General features: G+C 42.7%; 1 protein-coding gene across 1 annotated transcript in view; it reads left to right on the top strand.

Annotated features, from left to right (window-relative positions):
• The window catches only part of GRAP (GRB2 related adaptor protein), a 426467-nt gene that overhangs the window by 34260 nt on the left and 365100 nt on the right, over positions 1-27107 (top strand). The window contains exons 2-3 of the mRNA XM_078664213.1: positions 3494-3591; positions 26378-26500. Coding sequence (XP_078520339.1) covers positions 3494-3591; positions 26378-26500 — 221 coding nt within the window. The remainder of the gene's footprint in view (positions 1-3493; positions 3592-26377; positions 26501-27107) is intronic.

Raw genomic sequence — 27107 nt, forward strand, 5'->3', positions numbered from 1 at the left:
AAGTGACAGGTCGGTTACGACTTATTGGAGTTGCAAAGGTAAGGTAGAGTGGTATGTTAGATGGCTGTGCACCCAAGTGCAGGAGGATGTAGGGGGTGCTGCGACCGGGGGTTAAATAAAGGGCACAAAAGGTCTAAGGGATAGTAAGCGTTATAGAGCCTCAAAGCAGAGTGTCGGGCAGTGGGGTCATGGAGGGAAATCATCTAGGGTTGTAAGATGTACAAACTGTGACAGCAGCATGTCCCATTCTGGGGATGTGGCGTGCCTCCCCATGTCAGAGAGCCGTAACCTCCGCAGTTCCCCATTTACCCCCTGTGCCCTTCCATGCTGCCGAAGGTGGGGCAGGAAGGGCCTTCCATTGCAATGTAAGTGTTCTCTGGGCCAGCAGCAGAGCCAGGCTAGCAAAATGTGTGCGGATGAAGTTTCTTTTTATGCACATAAAGATACCAAGGGCACAAGCTTCCCATGTGTGTATATCTGGCTCACACCTTCTCTTACCAGCCTCTGGAGATGTTGAGTTGATGGTCCTGGAGTGGGGGCCCTCTCCCCTTGTTGTCCGCTCTTTCTTCTGCACTGTATGCATTGCTGCTGACTGTCAGCCTTTCTTTTATCACCACATCTTTCTCACTCTGCAGCCTAGCTTGCCTTGCTATGGGCTTGTGTCTCTCTTGCCATGAAAGTGAACCCGCTGTAGCACCCCAGTCAACGTCTCTCATTGTCTCCCCACCAATAACCTGCTTGCCACATCTTCCTGGTTTGCACACTTGCTTGACTACATTGACAGAGACACTCCATCACCACCACTAGGCAAAGCACTCGCCTCTTTTCTTTCACTAGTCCTCAGGCACCTCCTCTTCTCACTCAGTGTGGGAAGTCTAGTCTGCCTCTCCCTCCACTCTCCTCAGGCACATGGGCTCAGCCTAGACCACTAGTTCACGGTCTCACAGCTGTTCGGTGATCATGCTTCTCCTCTCTTCTCAGAGGCTACCCCCTACCCCTTCCAAGGAGATTGCCCAGAACTTGCTGTAGCAGCAGAGTGATGTCTCTGCCAGGACCGATGGTTGTGCCCCTGCAGCCTAATCAGAACATTCATTCTTTCTTACAGTTCATTTTGTGGGCTCATTGCTAGGTGGCAATTAATCTGGAGAAAACAGGTCCATGGCGGGAGCTCTTCCAACTTACTATATGTAGGCCCGAGTGGAGTTCGCGGAGTTCGCTACACAGACCTTTGTTAAGTGACCAAAAAATGCTGATGCGCTATGTGAAGTTTCGCAAGCAGCAGAGTGGGTTTGGTAATGCAGTTTGCATTGATTTTCAGTGCTGGGTGTTTGTCCCACGGTGTAAAATCATCACGAACTGCACTATGTGCAGCAAAAGAGGGTGCTACTTCTTTTCTGCCGCTCAAGTAGATTTTCTACTCGAGTGGCAGTTTTCTCAACGCGAACAGAAGGTTTCCTGCGAGCGGTCACAAATCATCCACGACTGCCCGTGTTGAGAAATCCGGCCGCCCATGTTAAGAATCCCGCCGGGAGGTGGATTTTCCTCACTCGCCAACTTGATGTTGGTGAGCGCGAGCGAGGGAAAAACTCTGCTCCGCTATGCAGAGCAGAGTTTTTCAGAACCCCGGGTGCTCCCCGGAAAACGCAGCGAATTCTGCGAACGAAGCAGAGTTCACCATCCAGGCCTAATTATATGACTAAGTAGTTTTATTTACAGACTCCATTTAAGTAAGCTTAACATAAAACAAGATCTATACAAAATAAATGGTACCAAAGCAATTCCCAACAATTCTCATGGACAATGATCTTTCAGCAGTACATTAAGCAAAACATCTGTTCTTGATCTTCACATTTTCTTATCCAAGTCTTCATATTACATACAATACATCTTCAAAAGGCTGCCCGCACGTGTTTCATGCTTACTGTCATATCTTTGTTCATAAGCAGTCATGTGCTTCTGTACCATTTCTTTTGTAAAATTTACAGTTATGGAACTTTGCTCCAGGATAAATTTTCACCAGGGGTGGCAGGTTGACAGTATCAAGGTTAGCACCATCATACTGACAGCCTTTATCCTTTCAGGTCTTCATATCCTTTCACTTTGACCACGTTTCTGATGTGCAAACCTTATAACACAAGCCACCATATTATTAGGAATATAACAAGATCTAACTTTTTCATTGAAATTGTTTCATTAAAAAAAGGTTTCTCAATCATTATTCAATACACGTATTACACATAATGTGCAGTGATGAAATGACAATAGATCCTAATTACATGTGATTTATATCATTCACAGACAAGTTGTGACAAGTTCAAAAGCATATGTAGGATTGAAACATCAGTTATGAGTTTGGTTAGATTATATAGATTATAGATCGTAAACTAGCCCAAAAGGGTTTTCCAACCAAGTGCATTAGTATTGGAGCCAGCAAATATTAACCGAGCTCCCTCATAATGATGCCCCAGAAGGAAGACAACCATTTCATTTCAAGCAAAGTAGTCTCTCGTAATACTTATACACGTATCGACAACACAAAAATGTTAACCGGACACCTTTCCTCATATATTTGATTTGAGTGTTTAGAATAGGTTGGATCGTATGAGCCCAAACAAAGCATGGACATCCCGATGTGTCATTACATTTTGCCTGCAACTCATTCAGTGGTGGTCATGTGTCATCACTTTGAATATTGTTATCTGAATTTGAATATTTATCTTCCAGTCGCCAATATGCCAGAGGTAGCTGAAGTGACACCACACACTCTTTGGCCAGGGGCATAGCTTCAGGGGGGTGTTTGGGGTGTTAACCTCCCCCTAATAAATGTATTTTCGAATAAATAGTTGGGTTGTGCTCCTTTCAGTTGGGTATTGTGAGATGTGTCTTAGTACTCCTACCAATCCGCAGTCTTCGCCCTTTCCACTGCCCCTTAGGCACCTCTTATGTACCCTGCTTGTCGTATTATGTATTTAAACATTATATGCCAGCCTGATTGTTGAAAAATCTGAAGCTCATACCTCCCAAATCTTACTGATCAAGCTACCCCACTACCTTTCACTCCACAATGACATCTCAGATTTGAACTCTTGTGTTAGCCCCACAATAGCCTCCTATTTACTGCTGGTGAGCTTGGGGAGGAGCAGGAGTTGGAAAGTGATGCTGATGTTATAAACTTTAAGACCAGAGGTACCAACTGAAGTGAAAGGAACAAGACAGGTTTAAATGGGAAAGCCTGAGGGAGAAGACACTACCATTGGCAAACCTTGTTCAACGCCCATGAATTGGTAGAAAACTGACTAACACAATCCCCTTAAATCTATTTTGCAATTTGTTCATTCTTCACAAATGTAATGCTCCTACTTACAATCTCAGCCCAAAGAAACATATAGCAAGAATAGGGGAATGAATTAAAATGCACTCTGATAAATTCAATGAGTCCATTTCCTTCCCTGAGAATAATCCCCTATTTACTTTCTTTTCATCTATTCCTCAGATTCTTAACATGGAAGATGACCAGAACTGGTATAAAGCCGAGCTGATGGGATACGAAGGGTTCATTCCAAAAAACTACATCAAAGTCAAGCCACATCCGTAAGTGTCACAATAAATTGAGACCCAGTTTTACTTCATTCTTTGTTTTTAGTCAAGGCAGAGGTTTCTTTTTCTACTTGTATCTACGTTTAATTATTACTTTCACTCACTCGAATGTATGTGAGGATATTTAAAGCAGAGAGCGCCATCATGTCTACAAATTGCAGAAAAATAAGGTGACGTTTTCCACAGGGGTAGGTTTCTCTAGGACAAGTGGGGTATCTACAGGGGGTGAAGTGAGAATTCCTTTAAGCCGCATGAAGAAGATATTCACAGCTTGAAGTAAGATAATGTGTTGCCTCTCCTTTCCTTTGATTGACCCCTACCAAAGTGCTTCACTTTTTCTGTATGATTCAAAAAGGAGTTTTATGCAGGTCTGATGATATGAAAACACTATCAAGCAGACTTTCTTCTGAAAAAAATCTAAAACAAATTATGTTGAGGGGAAAATTGTAAAGAAGCAGAATTTTTGTGTTCCTTCAACTCCACGCATAGTTAGGTTGGTTATGGTAATTTCTACCTTGTTGTATAGCTCCTATATATCCTTATATCGTGTTAAGTTAGCATAGGTACATTTGAGATTTAAACGCCATTTTTCCTTTCTTGCAACTTCTGCACACGACCCTTAATTGTTGACTTAGCTTTCAACCTAGTGGTTTGCCGTGGTGTATGTGAGAATAATATGTTATTGCTCTGATATCAGTCTTGTTTAATAAAACATGTCTGCACGGAGAGTGCTGAAGTTTCAGGAGCAACACGATATGGAATTGTTATGAGGTCTGATCTCCACGCCTTCATAGTCATAACACAAGTGCAGCCTTTGCCAACTTGGGCTTGAGGCGGGATTGATATTGCTTTGCACGAGAATTGTTAACACACTTGATGCGGTGCACATGCAGAGAGAGCTGGTGTATGCTGATGTGATTCCTTCATGCTAGGACACTAAGGTATGGGCCCGCCCTAAAACAACCCAAAGAGACCTTCTTAGATAATAATATAATATATGTGTTAGGGAGGGTGAGATATAAGTGTTGTTAACTCTTATTCATTACAGCATGTTAACATGCTGTCACCATTCGCTTTTTATGTCTTAGTAACTATGCTGATAATTTTGCTACTGATAATAAGTATACTTGTATTATCAAAGATACTGCGCCTGAGAAGACGGCATTAGTAAATAAACATTTCAAATGCACATGTGTCTTCTTTACTCCATGTTCTGGTTTGTAATGATAATATAACGAAAGAGTGTTCATGAGTCCCACGTACCCTGAGGTACTGTAAGTTCATGTTCTGGTTTGTCTAAACATTGGGTGTTTGATATGTCCAATGAGACACTGTAGCTAGCTCGGTAAGGGGTGAGTTGGTTGCTAAGGTAAGTTTTGGGACACCCTAATTTGCCGAGGTTCCACTCCTCTGTGCACAGTTCTGTGTGAGTTCAGAAACCCTGCAACATGGCGCCCAACGGTTTCGGTGGTCTTATATCATGACACTCGAGTAGTTTATCATTCATGCCTTAACCCCTTCACATCCGTTTCCGGAAATCGGGGTGTTGGTGAAACCTACCTATTTTTTGAAATAGGTCTTTATTCAAGCTTGATTCTTACTTAAACGGTTTCTTTGAATTACTACCCAGTTGTGCTACAAAGTATTCTTTGTGTTTTCTTGTTTCCAATTCTGTGATGGCGGCAGCGGTGGCTATTGCGCAGCATAGTCGCGTAGCGGTACGCAACCATCTTCAGACGTACCAGGTCCCAGTAGATGGGATGGCTGTGATTTTCGTGGTAAGTGCAGATCCGGCGTTTCCTTACGAGTTGTTTTACTCTTGGGTTACGTTTCCGGCTGTGGACGCTAATTCTGGTTTGTACCACTCCTACACCGCCTCGGATGTCCCGGCTGAATATACGCCATACAGGGCATTGGAAATACCTATTGATCATTGGCAGCATCGAGTTTGGTTTGATGGCGCCCTCCCCCACTCTTTGTCCCGTGCGAGGTTAGGTCCACTCTCAATTCCAGGTACTAATTGGCCTGCGTTGGGTGGCTTTACCCCGCACCCGAATCACGGGGCTTGTACCCTGGCAGAAATTCGCAGGCTACATGTAGTTTCCATTTCCGTGATTCGTGCTTTAGTGCAATACATTGGTCGACATCTTCCTGGTGGTCCCCAGGGGGGTGCGGCCGCTCCCATGGAACGAGGCGGAATGCGTCTCAATCCAGTGATGGTAAATTCGGTTTTTGGTGCGCGTCCTGTTGACAACGATGACTTCCCATTCTGGCTAGCAGAGAAGTTTGATCAACTGGAGGCGGTTTTTCCGAATTCTACTCCTGCTGATAAACATAGAATGTTGACGATTACTCTACCGAAGGATTTTACTCCTGAACTTGCTGACTGTGACAGCTGGGGAAAAACATTTGCGGCAGTTTATACAAGGTGCTTCGGCACCCCGTCTATGACTGCCCTGCCTGAAATCGTTAGACGTGTTCAGAATGATCATGGTCCAGAGGCAGCGGTTGAATTGGGTATGCGCCTGTGTGGTTCTTTTGAGATTGTAAGTGATCTCATTCTCTCCAATGTTAAAGGAGATGCAGTTAACTTTCAGGTGTCGAATGCTTTGGCTGCTCTGCCCGATGCCGACAAACCCCGCCAGTTAGCAAAGATTGTTGTGGCCGCTTATAAAACTATTGGCCGCACAAGTAGAGGTCTGAAATATTTTCCAGTGAAGGATAAAAAACAACCACAGGGACAATCTGCAGTGACAGATGCCCAGCCCAAGTCCAAGAAATCGAATTGGCCTAAAAAACAGACACAGGGGAAGCAGACGATGCAGACTCAGAGTACTTTTCCTGCAATACAAGCTCCTGCGCCATCCGAAAAAGTTTATGATTTGCGCGACCGCGCGATGATTAAATCACCTGATCGTTTTCAGGGTTCTGATCAACGCTCTCCTCGTTCCTTTCAGGACACATCGGCCCCGAAGACCGGTGGAGGAGGAGGGGGTGGACGTGGACGTGGTGGCCAACAAGGACGTGGTCAGTCCCGCCAGACGGACGGCGCAGTGAAGCAGGAGGATTCTACGCCTAGGCGTCCGCAGTTTGCGAAAAAGAAAGTCGCAGCCTTAACAGCGCATCGATATGCCACAGATAGTGAGAACGCGGCTTCGGTATCTGAAGTGGGCTCTGACGTTGCTGGACAGCGCGGCGGAGATAACCATAGTCAGAGAGGCGCTGCGTCCACTACTGAGGGTGACAGCGACTGATGTCTACGTTGTGATAGAAACAGCGGATACGAGACTTGCTCCCCCTGAAAGACTATATGAAATTGTCCTGTTAATTGAAGGTGACATACAGCGTACCGTTAAAGGTGTATTTTGGGAGAATCTGTCTTCTACATATGATATTTTACTTTCGGAGGCTGACTGGCCCCCACCTTTTGTGCTCGCGGCGCCGCGAGGGGAGGAGGTGATCCTACCCAGTTTCGCGAACACTGTCTCGAAAGAGCATGCGCAGCATTTTGCAGAAGAGTGGGCTCGGGCTCTCGCGCCGGCTCTGTACCGTAACCAATGTGGTTGGGATAAATTGTCGCCTTGCCACGAAATTCCATTGCGGTCTCAGCCGCAGCCTCAACCTCAATATCCCATTCGGCGTGAAGCAAAATCTTCCGTCGCGGAAATCCTTGAACAATTGGAATATCAGGGAGTTATTGAAACGTGTGTGTCACCGATGAATAATCCCCTTTTTACTGTGAACAAACCTGACGGATCATATCGTTTGGTTTTGGATTACCGGCATTTAAACTCGCATTGCCGTAACTGTGCTGTACAGAATACCCACGGCTCTGCCCTAGTGGATAGTCTCGTGCGTAAGCGTTTCAAGACAACGCTTGACATATCCAATGGTTTTTATGCCCACAGATTAGACAGCTTTAGCTCCCAATGGACCAGTTTTACGAGCGCTGGAGTCCAAAAGCAATTCCGGCGTCTTCCAATGGGCTACAAGAATAGTCCTGGTATATTTACCGCTCGGATTGTCTCTATTCTGGAGGCACTCGACCCTGATGCTTTTTCGTATGTGGATGACATATATCTCACAGACGACGATATTTGGGAGCATCTGTGTCGTGTAAATTCTCTTGTTTGCAACTTCGCAGACATGGGTTACAAATTCAACTTTGCAAAATCGCACATTGCTGAACACACAGTGTTGTTTTTGGGCTATGAGCTCAACAATGAAGGTAGAGGTTTGGCTCCTCACTTCTTAGAGAAGTGCGCACAATTGCGCGCACCAACGACACTGAAAAAATTACAGTCTTTACTGGGCTTTTTGAATTTCGGCAGAACTTACATTCCGGAATATGCCCAGCGTATCAAGCCTTTGTATGCTTTGATACAACCAACTTTCTCAAAATCATGCTGGCTGCCTGAGCATTCAGCCATTTTGCAATCCTTGCAGGCTGATCTGCTCGCTTCTAAATATTTACTGACTCGTGATAACCACACCAACCTGGTCATAAGAATAATTCCTGGGACGGTGGGTTTCACGTACCTCACTTTTAATGAAGGTGACACGGTACCTATTGCTTACAAGTCACACTTGTACACTTCGGCTGAGATGCGGTTTCCCACAGTGGAAAAGGTTTTAACTGCTGTACAGATGGCAATTCTAAAAGAACGTGCTCTGTCACAGGGGAAGCGCATGCTAGTGGTAACACCCTGTCCTCACTTGGAGGCAGTCACGAAAGCCAGTGTACCAAATTCAAAGGCTTTGCACCCTCGGTGGATTCAGTGGGCTGCGTCATTGTCATCCGCGGATGTCATGTTTATTTTTGACGCTTCCTTACGGTCGCAGGAGTACTTGCAGTATGAATTCGTTCATCCTGCTCCTCTGGCGATGCGACCTTTGGAGGACTTCCATTGCATCATTTACACTGATGGGTCGGCGCAGGTTGCGCATGGCTCTAAACATGCCTACGTTTCCGCATGCGCCATTGTGGTCGGTGCTATGTTGAATGATGAGTTCATTTCCAGGGAGGTACACACGTTGCCCCTGGGCGATTGCACCGCACAATTGGCAGAGCTTCGTGCTCTCTTACTAGCTTTGGAGTACGCAGATCCAAGTGTTACTACTCTAATTGTAAGTGATTCTTACTACTGTGTCCAGTCTTACAATGAAAACTTGTTCTTTTGGATTCAAAATGATTTTCATGATTCCAAGGGTAGCACAATAAAACATAAAATGATCTGGGTTCGAGTGGCAGAGCTTAAGGCTATGTTGCCACTCGTTTATGTGATTCATACTCTCGGTCATCAGCGCGTGGGAGTACACGCTGTTGGCAACTCGCTTGCTGATGAAGCGGCGAAATCAGCAGTATCTACATACTTAGTTGCAGCAGTTACTAGGTCTAAAACCAAAATTGATAGCGACATCTTGGCAGCGATTGCTGCCTCTGAGAAGGGAAGTAAACATCCTTCGGGATTCCCTTCGAAGTATAAATACCACTTAAGTCCCGAAAAGGTTCCTTTTGTGACAATTCCTGATGTTGGGGAACGGCTGATTCCCAACTCGGATCGCAGAACAGACTTGATTACAGCGGCTCATGAAGGTGTGGCGTCTGCGCATGCGGGCGTCTCAGCCACTGTAACGCAACTACAACAACGTTTCTGGTGGCGGGGACTGTACAAACAGACGCGTGATTATGTCCTTCTTTGTGACATATGCCAGCAGATTAAACCTTCAACTGCTACGCGTCCGCCTCAGACTCAGTTGTACATTTCTAATAAACCACTAGGCTGTGTTTATTTAGATCACTGCGGTCCATTTTCATCTGATACTGCGTATAAATACATCTTAGTAGCAGTTGACTCATGCACACGCTTTGTGTGGGTATGGCCACATCGCAGCGCTGATTCCCGGACTGTCATCAGAGATTTGCGTATCTTTATAGGGATTTTTGCCTGTGGTACCTTCCATTCGGATCAGGGTCCGGCTTTCGCCTCTAAGGCGTATAAGGATGCCATGACTTCGATGGGGGTCCAAGTCAAGTTTTCGTCCCCCTACAGACCTGAGGGTAATAGTGTAGTTGAACGAATGAACCGTGATTTAAAGCAATCTTTGACAGCCCGAGTTATAGGCACTGGCAGAAACTGGCTGGCTCACCTCTATGGCGTGCAGCGTGCTCTTAATAATCTCCCTAGAAGGTCTCTGGGTGGGCGGACCCCATACGAAATGCTCTTTGGCATCAAGATGTTCGTCCCTGACCTTGACGGTCTAGACTCAGTGGTTCGCGCCACTTCCTTTGACGCAGATGAACATTGCTATGTTTTACAGAATCTACAAAAGACCAGAGACACTCTTGCAAAGGAACATTTGCCCTCCGCTTCGGATGATGCGTTGCAGATCCCGGTAGTTGGCTGGCTACCCCAAGTTGGAGACCTGGTTCGAGAGAAGATCGACAACAAGAAAGAGTTTGGTCCCTCCTATCGAGCTCCAGTCCCAGTGCTTGGAGTGAAGGGCACAAGAACAGTCATTTTACCACCACTCCCAGGTCGTAAGGAAAACAGGTTTATTTCTATTGACAATGTCAAGATACACAGAGTGGCCGATTCTTCTTAGCATGACACCGGCTGTTTCCTGTCCTTCCATTGTGAGAAATTCAATTATGCCCACTGCTTCTAATAATGAACCTGAGGTGGCCATCGAATTACCTGCTGTTTCCAGTCCATTATTGAATAGTTTACCAGGAACTAACCTTGATGAGACAGACTATACATACCCCACTGATTTGTCCATGCCTGACCTGCAAGCTCGTTTAGCCACGGAATCCAGATTTTCATTTGACTCTGCTTCCCTTGCCTCGAAAAAACCCTCTAAAATTGCAGTATATGCTAGCCTGTTTAAAAAACATTTTTTGATACCTCCTTGGATATACATTTGGCTGGTCCTTTTTTCAGTTTACCTTTTTATGTCAATTGGTTTTGTGTTTTATTTTTTTCGGATTATGAATGGACACTATGTCGAGGAGAGAACTTGCATTACTCATTTAAATGGAACATTGGCCCCACTTTCCTCTTCACATTCTACACACAGATTAAAAAGAGATTTGACTTTGGTTAACATCACAGCATGGCCTGTTCTGGATGGAATCGCGTGGGATGCAGTTCGTTTTCAGATTCATGGTCCAACGGAAGTCGTTAATGTTCCTAATGTACTGAGAGTTAATATGGGGGATGTGGTGAAACAAAACATTCGTTCTGATGATTGGGATGTTAATGCTGTGGAAAGTTTGTTTTCTGATTTGAAATACTATGCTGCCTTTGATGCTGAGGATTTATATTTAGAATCTGCTAATTATGGTGAATTGTTCTGTTACCAACATTATGGCAATCACTTCTTACACAAGACATCTTCCCGAAGGGATGCGGTTAATTTTACTCAGTGGGAACATTGCCCAGCACCTACACAAGGGAGTTCAGAAACGTTTCTTAAAAAGTATACTTATTTCACTGACTTTAATCAGTCCAATCCCGAGTCCTTTTATTTTAAATTTCAAAAACAGCCACTGTCCAAGGTTCGACTTACAAATACAAAATTGTTGTATTCGAAGGCCTTCCTAGATCAATTAGTTACTGGGGGGTATGAGTTATGGAAGGATACCATAGACCTTAAATCAGTTTGGGGCTCAAGGGCCTGGCAGGTACGAGGCACTGAGGCTTTGCACCGTGCATGTCTCATCCCAAATCATATGTGGTTTTTGAATGAAACCATTTCCCAAACCACATGCTTTGGATTGGCTACATCTAAAAGGTTAAACACCCCGTCTTTCCCGGAGTTGGAGGAATATGAGAATTGGAGTAATTTTACTAAATTGTCCATTAGAGATATACAGGTTCTGCTTCTGAATTCCTCCTTTAACATTTCCAGTATGAATCCCAAGGGTTGGCTGCTTTGGCACCGTAGTGCTGATTCTTGCCAAAAAAGATTTTTAAATTTTACTGACGGTTTTAAGACTGTTAGATCTGATCCCCGTTTTGATTTGAGTCATACTGTCACCTCTTACTCTGTGGGCAAGTTGTGTCAAGCTTGGCTGAAACATTCAACTTTACCTGCGGTTAAGTATCACCTTTCCGAACTGAATGCAGACGTGGATTTGAATGATTTCATTAAGGGCCCAGCTAGTGGCAGGTCGAAACGTTGGTTATATGGTGTTTACAATGAAATTTGGAAACTCTCACAGATTGAGGCTGCTTCACGCCTTAGGGCTATTGATCAGGCAAATCTTGAGAAAGTTCTTGCAGTTGTTGACAATAGCATTAACGTGCTTTCCTCTAGAATTTACACATTAGATAATATTGTGTCGTCTGTTGTTGATATTGTGCATGATGAAGTATCTGTATTATACCATGGTCAAAATCAATTACGTTCAATCATGCAGTTTGCATGGACACTTCAGACTCTGAAAATGGGTAAAGTTCCCTGGGGATACATGAATGTTTCTTCTTTATTTGCACCGTTTAATTTGACAGACAAACAACGCTTGCTTTCAATGCGTGATGCTTCCTTTTCTATGCTCCATATTGAAAGATTGGAATCTTTACCTTTTTCTGTGGCGGAGACCCCTGCTGCTACGTGGCTTATCCACGGTTTAATAACGCTGCCTTTTGCTTTATATAAGTTTTCAAATTGTATGAAATATGTGCCAATAGGTCGTTTTGAACCCTTAGGTAGCGGTTTTCTTCATGAGGTCTGGTCACTCCCATACACATACAGATGTTTCAAGGATGAACAAGAGGTTTATCTAACAGGGGATGAGTGTACTGAAACGCCAGATCATTCTTTAATGTGCAGACACATACAGTTACACGGTTCATGTAACAAGGACAGACCGAATATGGCTTGCGTTTTACAGGGCACGCCAGTTCCTGCTATCATCCCCACGTTTAAATTGTTAGAGAATGGTAGTTATTTAATGCTCAATAATGAAAACTGTTGTGGTTTAATTAAAGGTATAGCTTTCATAGTAACGGTTAGTGAGCGAGTTATTTGCTGCAGAAATGTTCTTTATCCTCCCACACGTGAACATAGGGAGTCTTCCATTTGGCCACAGATACCGACCTTGGGAGCAGAATTCAGCGGCATGGCTAGAATAAGAGCTCTATTGTCCCAGAAAGAGGTGGCCTTGAGCTCGGCCCGTGAAACTTTCGTGCTTCACATTGCTAACACCCGCACGGAGGTTCAGGCTCTTTTAAACACTGATTTGCCCTTGCATTTCGGAGCCATGGTCCGTTCTATCTTTAACGCATCCTCCACAACGGGCCTAGCACATTTTTTTAAAGTTGTTAGCGGTGGTCTCGTGACTTCCTTTGAGAAGATTTTTGGAGTCATCCCTGCTTTCTTCCATTCTATTTTTTCATCCTTGTTTGGAGGGTTCCCGTTTTTGCTTGCATTAGCGGCTGGCGCATTGGTGGTTTTCTGCCTTTTTAAATATGGATGCCCTTCCTGTGCAAGACCACGCACAGCTACTGCTGACGCGGTTTCGCAACCGCATGCTTGATTACTATGGCACACTGCCGTTAGCGACTCTAAGCACGGCGTTTGGATTATCTTTTCGGTTCTCCTATTTCACCTGTGTCCAGCCTGTATTTCGCTGTCTGACCTGTGATTTCCTTTGGGCCATTGATTTGTGTCTCTGCGGACCAGCATCTTCTGACGTCGATTTTGATCAACTGATGAGTCCTATCATTGCTCACGAGTTGGTTTGTTCTGACGAAAGGGTTATGGCCTTGGCGGTGGCACATGGACTAATGGGTCCCTGGGATGTGTTGTCTGCAGCGCAGAATTTCTTGGAACTAAGTTTTCTTGAGAACCCACCGAGCTGTCCTCTGATGGTTATAGAGGATCCGGTGCTGGAAGATCACGTATGTTCCTTTCATCTTTTAAATTGGATGGCTGAACTGTTTTCTGATGAGGACAGTGACTTCCTCCTGGAGGCTGTTGCAGCTTACTTTTCATATACGGTCTTATCTTAGACACTGCCTCAAATTGACATGCTGATTGATAGCATTTCCTTGACTTTATTGACTTTTGGTCAAGACATTTTATTTTTCCTTGCCTATTGGCTTGAGCCTCATTATATTTGTGGGCTATTTTTTTAGCATTAATTTTTATAATTGAATCTTTATTCATGCTCGTTTATAAATGGATTCTGCTCTCATGTGATGGCACTTCTGTTACCTTATTTAGTCCGTTATCGGATCATGGGGGGGTGTTGTATAGCTCCTATATATCCTTATATCGTGTTAAGTTAGCATAGGTACATTTGAGATTTAAACGCCATTTTTCCTTTCTTGCAACTTCTGCACACGACCCTTAATTGTTGACTTAGCTTTCAACCTAGTGGTTTGCCGTGGTGTATGTGAGAATAATATGTTATTGCTCTGATATCAGTCTTGTTTAATAAAACATGTCTGCACGGAGAGTGCTGAAGTTTCAGGAGCAACACGATATGGAATTGTTATGAGGTCTGATCTCCACGCCTTCATAGTCATAACACAAGTGCAGCCTTTGCCAACTTGGGCTTGAGGCGGGATTGATATTGCTTTGCACGAGAATTGTTAACACACTTGATGCGGTGCACATGCAGAGAGAGCTGGTGTATGCTGATGTGATTCCTTCATGCTAGGACACTAAGGTATGGGCCCGCCCTAAAACAACCCAAAGAGACCTTCTTAGATAATAATATAATATATGTGTTAGGGAGGGTGAGATATAAGTGTTGTTAACTCTTATTCATTACAGCATGTTAACATGCTGTCACCATTCGCTTTTTATGTCTTAGTAACTATGCTGATAATTTTGCTACTGATAATAAGTATACTTGTATTATCAAAGATACTGCGCCTGAGAAGACGGCATTAGTAAATAAACATTTCAAATGCACATGTGTCTTCTTTACTCCATGTTCTGGTTTGTAATGATAATATAACGAAAGAGTGTTCATGAGTCCCACGTACCCTGAGGTACTGTAAGTTCATGTTCTGGTTTGTCTAAACATTGGGTGTTTGATATGTCCAATGAGACACTGTAGCTAGCTCGGTAAGGGGTGAGTTGGTTGCTAAGGTAAGTTTTGGGACACCCTAATTTGCCGAGGTTCCACTCCTCTGTGCACAGTTCTGTGTGAGTTCAGAAACCCTGCAACAACCTCTAATCTAATGTTGGAGAAAAACAGAATATAGGAAGGGAATGTGGATAACGCCAGAACTGGGCACACAAGGCTCAAATAATGGTGCAGTTTTTATTATTATGGGCATCAAGATGATCTCAACCAGGCTTTCATAGATGTATCTGTTAGTCTTGCCTAAACCTCTAAGCCATGTTTCATTTAAGGGTGTTTCAATATTGCCAAGTTTGAAATATGATTATTAGCATTTCACACAAATCACAAAAAAGTCTTGTAACAGTTTGTATTATAGGAAGCAAGAAATAAAATAATAAACCCATGTTATACAAATGGTATGTGCACTAGACAGACAAATAAATGATTCAGAATGAATAAAAGGAACTTAGCTTTCAAACATTTCCCACAATGTATTCAACTTCTTTACCTTGCCCTGGGAGCCCTCCCAAGTGCTTCACAAGGGCTCCCATTTACCTTGGTTTGATCCGTTCTTGTTGCAGGCACTAGACCCAGCACCAAAAGTGGTGCAGTGTTTTTGTCGACACAAGTGGGGTAACGCTAAATAGTAGGAATTTAGTGGATTCCTGTAGATTCCGGAAACTTCCATCAAAAAATTTAAGGAAAATGTATGATTTCATGCAATGTTTGAGGTTTGTTGGGTATTGTGGGTAAGAAAACCTCAACAGAACTACGAAAGGCACACTACCCCGAACGCCCCCAAGTTTTAAAAATGTGCAGGTTTGCTAGGTTTCCCAAGGTGCCGACTGACCAAGGGCCCAAAATCCACAGCTATCTGCTTTGCAAAAAACAGGCCAGTTTTGAGTTAGGAAATGTGATGTGTCCATGATGCGTTTTGGGCCTCTTCCTGTCACGGGCACTAGGCCTCCTCACACAAGTGAGGTACCATATTTATCAGGAGACTTGCTGGGTTGAAGGAAGTTTGTGGTTCCCCACAGAATACATACATTTTCATCACATAAATTAGTTTTTTTTAATTCAAAGTTTGAGGTTTGCAAGGGATTCTGGGTAAACAATCCTAGTGAGAGTTATGCAAGTCACTCCACCGTGGATTCCCCTAGATGTCTAGTTTTCAAAAAGGTATTGGTTTGCTGGGTTTCCCTAGGTGCCTGTTGAGAAAGGGTCCAAATCCACATGGGAAAAAAAGAGTCAGTTTCAGTCGGAAAATGTGATGCGTCCATGTTGTGTTTCGGCCCATTTCCTGCTGGGGGCACTAGACCTATCAACACACGTGAGGTACCATTTTTATCAGAAGACATGTGGAAGCATAGAATAGTTGAACATTTGTTATTAGCAATCAATTTCACTGCTTTCCACATCTAAGCCAGTGTGTAAGAAAGGAGACATTTTGAAAAACATCCTCTAAATCATATGCTTGTATCGGTACCTACAAATTCAAAGATGAGCAACTAACCACTGCTTGTAAACCCTATATCCTGTGCTCATTCCAGAAATACATAGGGTTCCGTGATACCCATGTTTCACTCTACACATTTCACCATGTGAACTGGTCTATACTCAGTACAAAATGAAAATCCATTGTATGATGCATCCCAGTTTTTAGATCTGGTACCTTGGCTTCTTGGAGAACCTACAAATCATATATAACCCCACAACCAGAAGAGTATAGCATCGGCCATCAAGACAAAAAGTTACGTATGAAAACTTTGTCACAAATGGCAGTTTTTTTCTTACTTATTTTTAGGGCTCCCGGTTTTATGGTATTCATTTTTTTGCCATTTCCGTATTTATCCATATTTATTTTTTGCTAATTTCATCTGTGTTTATCCATATTTATTTTGGATTTTGTTGAAAAATTAAGCTGAAATTAGTATATTTCCACATTTATTTACCAATAAATGTAAATGTAGCCGTACTTGTAAAGCGCACTGATACTCCTGAGTGTCGTGGCGCTGTACTCATACCGCTAGGGAACCCTTCCTGGTTTGTCCCCGTGAAATGTCCACTCCTGGGCATCCCCAGGGTGCAACCAGGAATCCCTAGCGCTGTAGGGGGCCGTTGTGGAGACTAAGCAAGCTATTGCCCAGAGTTGCAGCGTGGGACCCATGCTTAGAGGAGGCACGGAGGCGAGAAATCAGGTCCGAGGAATTATGAGCCCAAGATCCGCCGAGACCAGCCAAGGCAGGAATTGAACCCTGGTCTCGGGCCAGACCTCTGCATCAGGGTCTGCCGCTCTAACCATTGAGCCACACTTCTCCACAATAAACATGCCCTCATGCTTGAATGTCTGCCAGGTTTCAGTGCTGTGAAAATATGCAAATTTCAGTATCTTCCTTGTGCATATCTACTGCTGTTAAAGACTCTACTAAAATCCCTTTCTTTTTTAGCCACCTATCTATCAATCCTGGCAGTAATGGTAGAGAATATTTAGAATTACTCAAAAAGCAACCCAATTTCCGTTTTATCCACATTTAAAAATAAATACATACATAAAAAATTAATGTTTTCTGCCTGTATTTATCTGTAAGAATCAGTAAAAACGGAAAACAGGGTGCCTTACTTATTTTCAGTATTTCTTTATTTCAACAGTTGATTTCTTTGAGATAACTATGAGGGTTCTACATATATTTGACCCCTTGCTGGATTTGGAAGTGTGTCTATTTTTCAGACATTGATAGCTTTCCCGTGGGTTTCACACTGGTTTTTAACACAAACTGGAAGTAGGTTGAGAAAATAGAAAAATGTCATAACTGTAGTAAACATTTTTTTTTAATTCAGCTCTGTATATTCCTGAATGCTGGGAAGATGGTGGCTTTAGCACATCAAACCGCTTGTTGATGCGATTTTTAGGGGGAAAAATACAAATACTTTTATCCATAGCCCTTTTTTCCCATATTTCCCCAAAATGTAGCTATATTTTCCCTATTTTCTCGGTCCCCTCCAGGGGAATCGCCCTGGGTGCCTTTAAAATGCACAGGATGTTGGAAAAAAAGGATGCAAATTTGGCTTGGATACATTATGTTTTGATTAAGGAGCTGGGGGGCTCTAAAACCTGTCAGGCAGAAATTACCGGAATGCAACATGCCGGTTTTCCTCCAAATAAAGAATTCGGATGTATTGAACTGCTGTGAGTGCATCCTTAAATCAGGACAACATGGAGATACACGCACACACGCATGCACACACAGTGATAATAATTACATATATAATGTAACATAAATGTTTATAAGAAATAACAATCAAAATCCTGAATGATTACCCTGCTAGAGGGCAAGGCTCTGAGATAATTGGTCATAAACCATAGGTCAAATGTACAATCTGTAACTGATCATTCCGCCCAAGATCACCACTGGTGGTTCCTTCCACATTGAAAGTCAATGGAGAATCCCTGGAACACTCAATTCTATTGTATAAGTATATACCTTCACACTCATACACCCGAAGAATATGGGACGTACACAGTATCGATTTCCACACTAGAATGAACGTTCACAGGCTTTTAATTCTTAAAAAAATGAATACAATAAAAACACAAATTTATACACAAGTCAATAAAATTTTAGAAACGATTTCCTGAAAAATGTAGTTACATGAAATAAAAGTTCAATGAAATTCAATACAATACAATTTACAATTTCTAAAAGAAAGCAAGAAAGATAATACAATCCATCAAAAGCATATTCAATACATGAATCAAGAAAGCTCGACAGATTACATTCATTATTTACATAATATCTAAACAATAGAAAACCCCCAACTAGTAGTGGCCTACACGTTATCTCGCCACTCCTTTTAGATATCCAAAGGCCTCCTTACGTTCTTTTTCTGGGCTACTAACAGTATCATAAATATATGAGTATCTGTTGTTCCCTGGGCTAAAATTGGATTTTGATTACAGAACTGCGTCGACGCGTTTTGGTGTCATAACTCTGGATACTTGAACACCTTCTTCAGGACTTTCCAACTCTCTGGGGTCACCGGCTTCACAAATTATTTGGGACACCCTTGCTCTTGATGTGCAAGGTAGGGTGTGGTACATCCACCAACACGGGTTCTTAGAATATCCGTCTGGGTATGTTCCGGCCCTTACGTGTCTCTCTTCTTTAAATCTAGAGTTGTCCTTTTGTTAAGGTCCTTAATCCTTTTGTGGGTATTCTAATTCGGTAACTGGAACACCATAGAAATCTCTTCCAACAATCTTACAAATGATAAAATTCTACTTGAGCGAGGCATACATTGCTTCCTCAGGAACTGGATGTGTCCTTCTTTTTCTGGTAACAGCGTTTCTGCCTTGCTCGGCAGAAACGCTGTTACCAGAAAAAGAAGGACACATCCAGTTCCTGAGGAAGCAATGTATGCCTCGCTCAAGTAGAATTTTATCATTTGTAAGATTGTTGGAAGAGATTTCTATGGTGTTCCAGTTACCGAATTAGAATACCCACAAAAGGATTAAGGACCTTAACAAAAGGACAACTCTAGATTTAAAGAAGAGAGACACGTAAGGGCCGGAACATACCCAGACGGATATTCTAAGAACCCGTGTTGGTGGATGTACCACACCCTACCTTGCACATCAAGAGCAAGGGTGTCCCAAATAATTTGTGAAGCCGGTGACCCCAGAGAGTTGGAAAGTCCTGAAGAAGGTGTTCAAGTATCCAGAGTTATGACACCAAAACGCGTCGACGCAGTTCTGTAATCAAAATCCAATTTTAGCCCAGGGAACAACAGATACTCATATATTTATGATACTGTTAGTAGCCCAGAAAAAGAACGTAAGGAGGCCTTTGGATATCTAAAAGGAGTGGCGAGATAACGTGTAGGCCACTACTAGTTGGGGGTTTTCTATTGTTTAGATATTATGTAAATAATGAATGTAATCTGTCGAGCTTTCTTGATTCATGTATTGAATATGCTTTTGATGGATTGTATTATCTTTCTTGCTTTCTTTTAGAAATTGTAAATTGTATTGTATTGAATTTCATTGAACCTTTATTTCATGTAATTACATTTTTCAGGAAATCGTTTCTGAAATTTTATTGACTTGTGTATAAATTTGTGTTTTTATTGTATTAATTTTTTAAAGAATTAAAAGCCTGTGAACGTTCATTCTAGTGTGGAAATCGATACTGTGTACGTCCCATATTCTTCGGGTGTGTATGAGTGTGAAGGTATATACTTATACAATAGAATTGAGTGTTTCCAGGGATTCTCCCTTGACTTGCATTGTCATAGTACCCTATTCCCTGGTGAAAGTGGGGTCTTCTCTCCCTTTTAAAACCAAAACAATCCTTCCACATTGAAGCCAATGCACTTTTAATTTAGCTAAGAGTGGACACATTTGTATACATTTCTAGGCCTTATCATTCAAGGTATATTTTGGGATTAATCCCAATACTTAGTTAGTTTATGTTCAACTAAATATGTGATTTGTGATTCCAGTTATTTTATCATAAATATTTATTCATAATCCCGACCCTAGTGGACACCCCCAATAATATGTACAAGTGTCTAAACCATATACGGGCATTTTAGACATTCATGAATAGCGTCCATCTTACATTTCCTAGTTTAATGGGATACACCTATGTAAATAATAAACTGGATGAGTTTCAATTAAGCATTATGTGATAATCTATTAAACAAATAAGAATTTATGACCACTGAAAAACCTCACACGTAATCTGGGTGAAAATCCACAAAGTAATAAGGATTATGTTCCCAAGGGGCAGTGAGTGTTTAAATTGTTGGCATATTTAGGCTTGGTTTCTATGAAGCCCATGCTCATTCAAAAGGGTAAGAGGCTAGCAAAATCAGTCACAAGGGTGTCTTATGTGTTAAATGATTTATTGCAAATGAAGTCTCACTTTGTGCTCATGGTGTATACATTGAAACCGCCTGACTTCTCACCCCTCATATAGCTACGCATATAGGTAGTTTCCATTAAAATACTCGGGCACACTCCTGAGAGAGATTAGCAACGTGCTGATCCAGATACACAAGGTTCAGCTGACTTCGGACGAACCCGTTCGCTGTTTTTCCACATCATCAGTCTGTACCCTATACTTTACGGCCATACCGGCCCACCAGAACCCCGTTCCGGGTTGTAATTAACACCGGTCTTCAAATCCTGATTCATAGAGCTACAGGCCCTAAAGAGTCCCAGGCATTGACCTGTGGACGAAGCACGTGTCGGCTGGCGCTGTTGCTTTTGCATAAGAATCTCCATAAATAACCCCTACAAGAAAATCAACCGGTGTCGACCACATCATTCTTTACAATTGTTTTTAATTACTTTTGATCATACATGTGTGCCCAGTACTGTATTAATTTATATTGAGTTAAGAGCTGTGCTCTGTCTCTTGTTTCAGGGGTTTTGGGTTCACCTCTGACCTGGCAGCACCACATACTCCCACTTTTTACATGTCCGCATTGGATAAGGTTACCTGTATGAGCGCCATTCACCTGCTACCCTAAAACCCTTCGCAGAAGCTATCTGTAAGTAAGACTTCACCTGCAAATAATGTCATCAACCTGGCCACATAGTCCACGTAATAGCCCAGTGCCCGTGATTGTGCTTGCCTCTTACCGACAGTGGTTCTACCCCTTGACAAATAATGAAGATGTCACTGAGCAGCTCTCTCTCATATTACTGCTCAGTAGGACGTTCACCAACATTTGTCTGCCTATACACACTATAACTCCCAAGTAGTTTTATGAGCTCAGATTTGGGCCTGAATTGAGGACATAGGTTCACCATCTCAGAAACTTTCAGTGCAGAATGTCAACAGCTTTGTTATCATGGTATATGTTGAGATTCTGAGTGAACTCTGCCCAATCAATTGCCAACTTGTCTGTGCCACTTGCCATGTTTTTTAGAATGATAAGGAATCTTGCCCTGTAATGTCACCATACATGCCCCTCCATCCAAAATGTTAGGGTAATTGGCGCCAGCATCTGGTTCATGTATCCTTTGTTCTTGTATAGGTGGGTAGCACAGAGTGCCCAGTGGTAGTTGGTTCAGAGTTCAGAATTGGAGAACACCCTCTTTCCCTTCTACTTGTCAATTACAGAAAGTTCCATATTTGTCACCTTCCATAATTTATCTGTGAGTTAACATGCCATCTCCTCGGTGAAGCAAGGTCAGTTGTCTCCCTGAGGTCAGTTGCCCCTATTGTAACATAATCTGCAGACCGACTGCCTCAGAAATGAAGATCTGCATCCCCTTGTCTGGAGTCGACACTGGGTTAGGCCACTGGGCAGATGAGCATAGACATTATAAACCACCAGTTGACGTATTAGCCCCTCAATTAAAGGCTCATTTTGGCAGCTCTTACTCCTCTCCGAGAGAGTGAGACCCAGGAGGTCTTATATTGTTTGCTTCTAGACCCAATTTACTGGACTCTCATCTTGTTATGGTGGCAATAACCAGCAACTAACAACTCACATAAAAAGCACTTTATTGTGTGGTCATTAAAACCAGTCCAAAAGAGAAATGACTGCAACTGACAACTCTCAATCCTTATCTTTCATGCTGTCCTACTAGATTGGAACCCTACATCTTGGACCTCTGAATGTCTCTGATCCTCAAATGAAATCATTACAACTAGGTGAGCAGCACCACTTTCAGTCTCTGCACATGGGCGTGTTCGCAGTGGTGTAACAATAGCCCCCGCAGTTCCTGCGGTGCAGGGAGTACTCGAGCTCCAAGATGCCCCATCCGGCACTATGCACTGGTGGTGGGCCCATGACCTTAGAGCTCCTGACTAAGTCCAGAGAATGGGGGGGCCTCCATTTATTTTGCAAGAGGTCCCCTCAAGTTTAGTTACACAACTGCATATTTGGTATGTTCATACAGGATCAGAGGACAAAATGCAGGGTATATAGTCCAGCGCTGTAAACCTACTAGAGTTGTAATTGGTGGTGTCAGCTGCTAAACCCACCCTGATTAAATAAATCATTTAACAATAAACTAGTAAACCCTTGCAATGAACCTTGCCATTGGCTGGAAAACCTAGACAGAAGATGATTATGAATAGAAAATGGGTGTAGCAGTATCATCACAGGGACGCTGGACCACACTTTCTTCTTTTGCTGACATAAACTTGATTATGTTTCACTTTCTAGGATAGGGCTCAGATTGGTATATACATTAATTTCTCTTAGGATACATCCGACCATGGAGCCCTAATATTAGATTGCTTAGATGTTAAAATAATACTCCAAGGTGCATAGGAAGGTCTCTCAGCTGCCAAATTTTGTTGGCTTGATAACAACTTCCCAGCTGTAACAGGGGCCTGGGGTGCCTTTCAGGCAAGCTTAAAAGAAATTATAATTGCGGAAATCATAGAAATACAGGGGTATATGTATCAAAAACCATTTTTGCGATTCTCAAATTGCGATTTTTAGCAAATTCACAATTAGAGAATCGCAAAATGAACTGTATGTAGGATTTGCTAAAAATTTAGCGAATCCTACAAATTCCTTATTTGCGAATCGCAAATTGAGATTCGCAAATAGGGAATTCCTTCCCATTCATTCCCATTCATTCCTATGGGCTAGGAGACCCATAGGAATGAATGGGAAGACATTCTCAATTTGCGATTCGCAATTAGAGAATCGCAAATTGAGAATCCAATTTCAAGGGTGCCAGGGTGTCAAAAGGACACCCTGGTGCACCCCTGAAATATGTATGTGTGCACATGTGGCGCACATACATGCTCTAAGGGTATGTATGTGCGCCACGTGGCACTTTGAAAAATGCAAAAAATTCCTTAAGGCCAAATAGCGCTTTTTCTGTGCTTCCTACATTGCATTTAAGGAATCGTAATTTGCGATTCCTTAAATGCAATCGCAAAATAGAGAATCACAAATTTTGCGATTCTCTAATTTGCGATGCCCTTTTGGGATGATACATCCCAAAAGGCCTTTTCCCGTTCGCAAACGGGACGATTCTGAGAATTGGTCCATTTGTGAATGGGAAAAGGGCTTGATATATATGCCCCAAAGCGTCGCCTGTCACACACAAAAGAAGCCAACGTGGCTCCACTGGAATCTCCAGGTTGGTGACCTGTGACATTGTTCGAGTCACTGCCGTTCAATAATTATGAATGTATCTACACTCCCAAATTATATAAAAAAAGGAGCCCACCTCCCCACCCCCCCCCCGCACAATACCTTCATATGCCTAAACCCATTCGACGTAGCGTTGTTCTGGAGGCATACGCCCTATGTAGGATGCGGAGCTGGATGAGATGAAAGCGGGCTCCTATAGCTACCTCCCTCGGGCTTTGCACAGCTTCCTCCCAAGCATCATCTTCTAGGAGTCCTAGTCTCATCTCCCATGCTCCCCGCAGGGGGTTCACCGGGTTAGGAGAGTTGTACATGATTTTCTTATATGTTAAAGAGATTGCCTTGCTCCTCATGGGGTCGATCAACAATCTATCCTCTATTGGCGAGTGTTCTGGAGTGTTTTCCCCTTCTCTGATGTGTTGGCATAGGGCATGTCCCAGTTGGAAATATTTGTATCTTTCGGAGCCCGCCAACTCATACTCTGTTTGTAGAGACTACACCATTAACCCGGTACTCTGGCATGTGGGTCTTGATACAAAAGCTTTACCCACTTGCAGAATTTAGGGCCTAAGCCCAGTGTGTGCAGCATTTCAAACATGTATTGCCATTCCACACTATCAAGCACCAGTTGTGCATCTAGTGATAGGAGCACTGCATCCTCCCTTTACTCTGTTTTGGACCAGTGCATCACCCCATATAATCTCCTTAGATTGTGTCTCGTGCTTTTATTGGACAGGAACCCCGATTGGTCCGAATGGACCAACCCTGAAATCACTGTTTGGGAACATGCCCTTTTTAATGGAACTGTGCACCTCTTCGAATGACTCTTTACCATAGAATGTAAAAGTGATTATTTCAGGGAACAAGCTTTTTTTTCCACCCATTTGACATAATAACTACTCATAAGTAAAATTTTAATTAGTGTTAGGGAATTCAAAACTAATAATGTATATTAGATGTTTATCAGAGCTCCATAGATTCAATGTTTGCAAATGACTGAATGTTGCCAAAAAACAATTGTGAAACCCCTGGTATCCATATATTTCAAACAGCATTGTAGAGACATCCATAGTGGGTACCATTTCATCCTACAGAATGTTGCTCCAACAGAAGACCTTTGGTGCAGCATCAACAGACTGGACAGCCATGAACAGAGGATGATTAAGTGACAAATGTACATAGTTACTCTGAATATTCAGGAAGACATGTAAAGTTGGTATGAAACAAATTCCTATACATTTTAGCCAAATGTGTTTTTCCTCAACATGCCTTTAAAGACAAGAACGATCTACTTTCAAATCAGTCTTTTGTCCAACACAAAAAAGGGGCAGCCTTGGTACATCCTCTCTACAGGGACCACAAAAGTAACCCTAGACTTTTTGCCATCCCAAGTTTTATCAGAGAGGTCCAGCTTGATTCCCTGTGGTACAGTAATACATATAAGTGTCATTAGGGGCCACCTGACTCATGCATTTTACCTGTGGCCAGTAAAATGCATTTTGGTATGTATGAATTCCAATTTGTGATTCAGTGACCTGTTAACGAAGTGCAATTAGTAATTGAGAATACAAAGCACTTCGGTATTAGGAAGGGGTGTGCCCTTCCTAATACCTAATCGAAGCGGTATGTAGGAATGTTTTGCGACTGAAATGGGGTCGCAAAACATTTGCATTTTACCACCTACTTCAAGCAGTTGGTAACCCATTGGCAAATAGGATGGGGTCCCCAAGGGACCCCTTCCCCTTTGTGAATGTTTGTAAAAATGTTTTTAAGATTAGGCCGTGGTCCCACTGACCACTGCCTGCCCTTGAAAAATTTAAAGAAAACTTTTAATTTTTCTTTTTTAAACGCAACCCATTTTCCTTTAAGGAAAACGGGCTGCATATTAAAAAAAAATATTGATTTATATTAAAGCAATCTCAGACATGGTGGTCTGATGACTCCAGCAGGTCACAATCCCATGGATTTTAGCGATTCCTAATGGGTCGCAAATTGCAACCTGCCTCATCAATATTAATGAGGTAGCTCAATTTGCAACCCATTAGGAAAGGCTAAATGAAACGTATGGAGTTTTATACATTCAAATAGCGATTACTTAAATGTGGTTTGCAGCGAATCGTAATTAGGTAATTGCTATTTGAAATAATGATACATGTGGCCCAAAATGGGCTAAATACACTAATATGGCTCAGAATAGTGGCAGTTGTGATAAAAAGAAATATAGCCAGAACGTGGGGGGCAAACCGAACACCAGACCTGAGGGATTGGGAGGAAGACATGGATTGGTGCTCAAGAGCCGAGAAAGCAACATATAAAGCCAGAGGTTGCTCGCGAAAATGGGACAAAGTGTGGGGCCATGGATTACATATCGGTGCTGAGTTGAGCTGCTGCCGGAGCCGGGAATCGAACGATGAACTCTAAACTGCGAGGTCAGCTTCCCTGGCCGCTATACCACACCTCTCCACAGTTGAAGGCGAAATCAGAATGTCCAGTGTACCATACAGCAGAGCCTTAACTTAAATCATTCAGATTTAGATGTGCTATTTGTTATTTTATTTTTCCCAGGTGGTACGCAGGCAGGATCTCCAGGCAGGTTGCTGAAGAGATCCTGTTGAAACGACGGCAGCTGGGAGCCTTTTTAATCAGAGAAAGCGAAAGCGCCCCTGGAGAATTTTCCGTCTCAGTCAAGTAAGCCAGTAGTTTGTGTTTCAGGTTGTGTTTGTGTATTTTATGTGCAGTGGTCGTGAAAGATAGTGATGGAAACTGGAGTAATCTACTCTGCACCAATTGTGTCCCTCAACTCCAGCCAGATGGGATCACCATTAAACAATGAGAGTGCCCATAGATCTGGGGAGCATCCACCATCACGTGGAGAGGACATTGCTTGTCCTTTTATCAATAACTACCCTGGTGCTAGAATCATACTTGCTATTAAAAGGTTGCAGAAGTTTGTTATGTCTATCACCACACCACTCAGTGTTCCCTCACTTTTTTTTTTTAATTTAATGTCTCAGATGTATGGATTTCAGTAATGAATGATATGTACTCTTTTCCTTTCTAAGAACAAATGGATTTGAATATATCCTCCTTTATAGTTCTGCTTGACAATATGTAAGGCATTCCCTTTGAATTTTCAGGGTTGAGCCAAGGGACATTTCCCGTGTGGTTGGTGTAGTGTCTTGTTCTATGTCTTTTTCCATTTATTTTGTATTGCACCAGTGCGCTATCCTTCAATCTCTTCACAATGTATGAAAATAAGTAAACCTACAAAAGTGCCAAACTAATATCCCAATAC

Source organism: Lissotriton helveticus, chromosome 10, assembly GCF_964261635.1.
Source record: "Lissotriton helveticus chromosome 10, aLisHel1.1, whole genome shotgun sequence".
Taxonomy (NCBI): Eukaryota; Metazoa; Chordata; class Amphibia; order Caudata; family Salamandridae; genus Lissotriton; species Lissotriton helveticus.